The sequence below is a fragment of the Salmo salar genome, unplaced genomic scaffold (genome assembly GCF_905237065.1).
Source record: "Salmo salar unplaced genomic scaffold, Ssal_v3.1, whole genome shotgun sequence".
Classification (NCBI taxonomy): Eukaryota; Metazoa; Chordata; class Actinopteri; order Salmoniformes; family Salmonidae; genus Salmo; species Salmo salar.
The window spans coordinates 48175-55000 of NW_025547740.1; the positions used below are offsets into that span (position 1 = coordinate 48175).

Sequence of the window (6826 nt, forward strand, 5' to 3'; positions counted from 1 at the left end):
CTTCATCAACACTGATTTGAAGTGGATTTAACAAGTGGACATCGATAAGGGATCGTAGCTTTTCACCTGGATTCACCTGGTCAGTCTGTTTAATGGAAAGAGCAGGTGTTCCTAATGTTTTGACCACTCATTGTATATTTTGTACAAAAAAATATCAAAACATTATATACATGCACATGAAACAATTGACAAAACCTGTATGTGAATATTTGAAGTTGTTACATTTCATTAATCACCGATACATTTTGTTCAATATGGAGGGGAGGGGGGTTGGGGGAGAAATACTACATTTCCCAGAATGCATTAGTGAAACCTCAAATTGACCCGGAAGACGTTTTGAAAACGAGGCCAACGAAATGACCTGGATGTTGGATAAATAACAGTCTATTCTAAGCACTGAAGTTATTAAAAGACAAGATCAACAGAAAAGTGGTGAAGGCCGTCATTGTTAAATAAGAATTTGTTCTTATTAACTGACTTGCCTAGTTAAATAAAAGGCTAAATAAATAAATAATGTATATTATTTGATATCTGGAAGTGTGACCTGCCAGATGTAATGAAACACTTCCTGTCACTCAAACTCAAACTCAAAATTCTACATCCTGTGGGGTTTGGCCAATACAATTCCAATTTCAGCTCATCAGTTGAATAGGTGTGTGTGTGTGTGTGTGTGTGTGTGTGTGTGTGTGTGTGTGTGAGAGAGAGAGATGGTGTGTGTGAGATGGTGTGTGTGTTGTGTGTGTGTGTGTGTGTGTGTGTGTGTGTGTGTGTGTGTGTGTGTGTGTGTGTGTGTGTGTGTGTGTGTGTGTGTGTGTGTGAGAGAGAGAGATGGTGTGTGTGAGATGGTGTGTGTGTTTGTGTGTGTGTGTGTGTGTGTGTGTGTGAGAGAGAGATGGTGTGTGTTTGTGTGTGAGAGAGATGGTGTGTGTGAGATGGTGTGTGTGTGTGTGTGTGTGTGTGTGAGAGAGATGGTGTGTGTGAGTGAGTGAGTGAGTGAGTGAGTGAGTGAGTGAGTGAGTGAGTGAGTGAGTGAGTGAGTGAGTGAGTGAGTGAGTGAGTGAGTGAGTGAGTGAGTGAGTGAGTGAGTGAGTGAGTGAGTGAGTGAGTGAGTGAGTGAGAGTGTGTGTGTGTACCTGGTACCAGCTATAAGCCCTGTCTGAGGGGTTGATCAGCACGGTCAGTATCTTGGCTTTAGGCAGCAGGGCGGCGGCGCGGCGAGGAGCGTCTTCAGAGGGGAAGTAGGCGGAGCTCTTCTCAAACAGGAAGTCACTGCTGACGTTAGACGGGAGCGGGAACAACTCCATATACCTAGACAGGAAGAATAATAACATAGATATATAATAATGTAGACTACCAGTCTATTCCCTGGTGGTAGTTGTATCATAGATATATAGTAAGATAGATTACCAGTCTATTCCCTGGTGGTAGTTGTAACATAGATATAAAATGACATAGATTACCAGTCTATTCCCTGGTGGTAGATGCATCATAGATATATAATAACATAGATTACCAGTCTATTCCCTGGTGGTAGTTGTATCATAGATATATAGAAACATAGATTACCAGTCTATTCCCTGGTGGTAGTTGTATCATAGATATGTAGAAACATAGATTACCAGTCTATTCCCTGGTGGTAGTTGTATCATAGATATATAGAAACATAGATTACCAGTCTATTCCCTGGTGGTAGTTGTAACATAGATATAAAATGACATAGATTACCAGTCTATTCCCTGGTGGTAGATGCATCATAGATATATAATAACATAGATTACCAGTCTATTCCCTGGTGGTAGTTGTATCATAGATATATAGAAACATAGATTACCAGTCTATTCCCTGGTGGTAGTTGTATCATAGATATATAGAAACATAGATTACCAGGCTATTCCCTGGTGGTAGATGCATCATAGATATATAGTAACATAGAATACCAGTCTATTCACTGGTGGTAGTTGTATCATAGATATATAATAAAATAGATTACCAGTCTATTCCCTGGTTGTAGTTGTATCATAGATATATAATAACATAGATTACTAGTTTATTCCCTGTTGGTAGTTGTATCATAGTTATATAAAACATAGATATATAACAAAATAGATTACTAGTATATTCCCTGGTGGTAGTTGTATCATAGATATATAATAACATAGATTACCAGTCTATTCCCTGGTTGTAGTTGTATCATAGATATCTAATAACATAGATTATCAGTTTATTCCCTGTTGGTAGTTGTATCATAGTTATATAAGAAAATAGATATATAACAAAATAGATTACCAGTCTATTCCCTGGTTGTAGTTGTATCATAGATATATAATAACATAGATTACCAGTCTATTCCCTGGTGGTAGTTGTATCATAGATATATAGAAACATAGATTACCAGTCTATTCCCTGGTGGTAGTTGTAACATAGATATAAAATGACATAGATTACCAGTCTATTCCCTGGTGGTAGATGCATCATAGATATATAATAAGATAGATTACCAGTCTATTCCCTGGTGGTAGTTGTATCATAGATATATAGAAACATAGATTACCAGTCTATTCCCTGGTGGTAGTTGTATCGTAGATATGTAGAAACATAGATTACCAGTCTATTCCCTGGTGGTAGTTGTATCATAGATATATAGAAACATAGATTACCAGTCTATTCCCTGGTGGTAGTTGTATCATAGATATATAGAAACATAGATTACCAGTCTATTCCCTGGTGGTAGTTGTATCATAGATATTTAGAAACATAGATTACCAGTCTATTCCCTGGTGGTAGTTGTATCATAGATATATAGAAACATAGATTACCAGGCTATTCCCTGGTGGTAGATGCATCATAGATATATAGTAACATAGAATACCAGTCTATTCACTGGTGGTAGTTGTATCATAGATATATAATAAAATAGATTACCAGTCTATTCCCTGGTTGTAGTTGTATCATAGATATATAATAACATAGATTACCAGTTTATTCCCTGTTGGTAGTTCTATCATAGTTATATAAAACATAGATATATAACAAAATAGATTACTAGTATATTCCCTGGTGGTAGTTGTATCATAGATATATAATAACATAGATTACCAGTCTATTCCCTGGTTGTAGTTGTATCATAGATATCTAATAACATAGATTATCAGTTTATTCCCTGTTGGTAGTTGTATCATAGTTATATAAGAAAATAGATATATAACAAAATAGATTACCAGTCTATTCCCTGGTTGTAGTTGTATCATAGATATATAATAACATAGATTACCAGTCTATTCGCTGTTGGTAGTTGTATCATAGTTATATAATAAAATAGATATATATCAACATAGATTACCAGTCAATTCCCTGGTGGTAGTTGAATCATAGATATATAATAACATAGATTACCAGTCTATTCCAAGGTGGTAGTTGTTAGTGTTGAAGAACTGGACCTCTTCATACGTCTTGGTGCTGGAGAAGCTACTGGAGATGGAAGGATGCATCAGGAGGAAGAGGCTGAGAGCTGTCGTTCCTGGAAAAGAGGAATCAGTCCAACAGGGAACACTGAGGGTTACTACAGGTCAGAGGAGTCTGTCCCCATCAGGGAACACTGAGGGTTACTACAGGTCAGAGGAGTCTGTCCCCATCAGGGAACACTGAGGGTTACTATAGGTCAGAGGAGTCTGTCCCCATCAGGGAACACTGAGGGTTACTACAGGTCAGAGGAGTCTGTCCCCATCAGGGAACACTGAGGGTTACTATAGGTCAGAGGAGTCTGTCCCCATCAGGGAACACTGAGGGTTACTATAGGTCAGAGGAGTCTGTCCCCATCAGGGAACACTGAGGGTTACTACAGGTCAGAGGAGTCTGTCCCCATCAGGGAACACTGAGGGTTACTATAGGTCAGAGGAGTCTGTCCATCAGGGAACACTGAGGGTTACTATAGGTCAGAGGAGTCTGTCCATCAGGGAACACTGAGGGTTACTACAGGTCAGAGGAGTCTGTCCCCATCAGGGAACACTGAGGGTTACTATAGGTCAGAGGAGTCTGTCCATCAGGGAACACTGAGGGTTACTACAGGTCAGAGGAGTCTGTCCATCAGGGAACACTGAGGGTTACTACAGGTCAGAGGAGTCTGTGTGTGTGTGTGTGTGTGTGTGTGTACATGCGTGTGTGTGTGTCTGTGTGTGTGTGTGTGTGTACGTGCGTGTGTGTGTGTCTGTGTGTGTGTGTACGTGCGTGTGTGTGTGTCTGTGTGTGTGTGTGTACCTGTTTTCTGTGGTCCGATGACGAGAAACTTGGGCAGCCTATCACAGGTCTTCTCTTTGGACCAGATGTCTCTGTGCCTCTTGTCATCACACGGGTTCTACGGAGATACACACACACACACACACACACACACACACACACACACACACACACACACACACACACACACACACACACACAGTATCTCTGGGCCAGTTGCAGAGGAGGTTAGAGGTTAGAGGTTAGAGGTTACCTGCCAGAGAGGCTGTCTCTGCTGGGGGAACAGGGTGGAGTACCTCTGGGCCAGTTGCAGAGGAGGTTAGAGGTTAGAGGTTAGAGGTTACCTGCCAGAGAGGCTGTCTCTGCTGGGGGAACAGGGTGGAGTATCTCTGGGCCAGTTGTAGAGGAGGTTAGAGGTTAGAGGTTAGAGGTTAGAGGTTACCTGCCAGAGAGGCTGTCTCTGCTGGGGGAACAGGGTGGAGTATCTCTGGGCCAGTTGCAGAGGAGGTTAGAGGTTAGAGGTTAGAGGTTACCTGCCAGAGAGGCTGTCTCTGCTGGGGGAACAGGGTGAAGTATCTCTGGGCCAGTTGCAGAGGAGGTTAGAGGTTAGAGGTTAGAGGTTAGAGGTTAGAGGTTACCTGCCAGAGAGGCTGTCTCTGCTGGGGGAACAGGGTGAAGTATGTCTGGGCCAGTTGCAGAGGAGGTTAGAGGTTAGAGGTTAGAGGTTAGAGGTTAGAGGTTAGAGGTTACCTGCCAGAGAGGCTGTCTCTGCTGGGGGAACAGGGCGAAGTATCTCTGGGCCAGTTGTAGAGGAGGTTAGAGGTTAGAGGTTAGAGGTTAGAGGTTACCTGCCAGAGAGGCTGTCTCTGCTGGGGGAACAGGGTGGAGTACCTCTGGGCCAGTTGCAGAGGAGGTTAGAGGTTAGAGGTTAGAGGTTAGAGGTTACCTGCCAGAGAGGCTGTCTCTGCTGGGGGAACAGGGTGAAGTATCTCTGGGCCAGTTGCAGAGGAGGTTAGAGGTTAGAGGTTAGAGGTTACCTGCCAGAGAGGCTGTCTCTGCTGGGGGAACAGGGTGAAGTATCTCTGGGCCAGTTGCAGAGGAGGTTAGAGGTTAGAGGTTAGAGGTTACCTGCCAGAGAGGCTGTCTCTGCTGGGGGAACAGGGTGGAGTATCTCTGGGCCAGTTGTAGAGGAGGTTAGAGGTTAGAGGTTAGAGGTTAGAGGTTACCTGCCAGAGAGGCTGTCTCTGCTGGGGGAACAGGGTGAAGTATCTCTGGGCCAGTTGTAGAGGAGGTTAGAGGTTAGAGGTTAGAGGTTACCTGCCAGAGAGGCTGTCTCTGCTGGGGGAACAGGGCGAAGTATTTCTGGGCCAGTTGTAGAGGAGGTTAGAGGTTAGAGGTTAGAGGTTACCTGCCAGAGAGGCTGTCTCTGCTGGGGGAACAGGGTGAAGTATCTCTGGGCCAGTTGTAGAGGAGGTTAGAGGTTAGAGGTTAGAGGTTAGAGGTTACCTGCCAGAGAGGCTGTCTCTGCTGGGGGAACAGGGTGGAGTATCTCTGGGCCAGTTGCAGAGGAGGTTAGAGGTTAGAGGTTAGAGGTTAGAGGTTACCTGCCAGAGAGGCTGTCTCTGCTGGGGGAACAGGGTGGAGTATCTCTGGGCCAGTTGCAGAGGAGGTTAGAGGTTAGAGGTTAGAGGTTAGAGGTTACCTGCCAGAGAGGCTGTCTCTGCTGGGGGAACAGGGCGAAGTATCTCTGGGCCAGTTGCAGAGGAGGTTAGAGGTTAGAGGTTAGAGGTTACCTGCCAGAGAGGCTGTCTCTGCTGGGGGAACAGGGCGAAGTATCTCTTGGCCAGTTGCAGAGGAGGTTAGAGGTTAGAGGTTAGAGGTTAGAGGTTAGAGGTTACCTGCCAGAGAGGCTGTCTCTGCTGGGGGAACAGGGTGGAGTACCTCTGGGCCAGTTGTAGAGGAGGTTAGAGGTTAGAGGTTAGAGGTTACCTGCCAGAGAGGCTGTCTCTGCTGGGGGAACAGGGCGAAGTATCTCTGGGCCAGTTGCAGAGGAGGTTAGAGGTTAGAGGTTAGAGGTTACCTGCCAGAGAGGCTGTCTCTGCTGGGGGAACAGGGCGAAGTATTTCTGGGCCAGTTGCAGAGGAGGTAGAGTGTCTAGCTGGAGGTGTGTCCAGGTAGAGATGAAGTCAGCCAGGTGGAGGAATGTGTACAGACCCAGACGATCATTGCCGTAGTTAGACAGGTGGGTCATAAACACACTGATCTGGAGGGGGGGGGGGAGGACACACAGGAAGAAGGAAGTCGACTCCACTGTTGAATTCAAGAAGGAAGGAAGTCGACTCCACTGTTGAATTCTACAACTAATTCCTCATCCTGTGAATGTAGAAGGAGTCCCTTAGTCCAACCCGTCATGTTCCCTCCCTCCTGAAGTCTACTCTGCTCCCCACTCATCTAAAACCATTGGATTGGTGTCGGGATGGGCTTCAGGGAGTCATTGCCTTGTAAACGCAGGAAGGGAAGTGAACAAGCGCACACTTCGGGAGAAAGGAAAGAATAATTGGGATACAAACCCTGACTGCAACTACAGACTGTA

At 44.6% G+C, this 6826-nt stretch overlaps 1 protein-coding gene across 1 annotated transcript in view; it reads right to left on the reverse strand.

Moving 5' to 3' along the window:
• Positions 1 to 384: 384 nt before the first annotated feature.
• Positions 385 to 6826, reverse strand: part of LOC106594995 (bifunctional heparan sulfate N-deacetylase/N-sulfotransferase 4-like) — a 39926-nt gene continuing 33484 nt past the window's right edge. Inside the window, 5 exon segments of the mRNA XM_045711541.1 lie at positions 385 to 396; positions 1134 to 1308; positions 3394 to 3517; positions 4255 to 4351; positions 6314 to 6496. Coding sequence (XP_045567497.1) covers positions 385 to 396; positions 1134 to 1308; positions 3394 to 3517; positions 4255 to 4351; positions 6314 to 6496 — 591 coding nt within the window.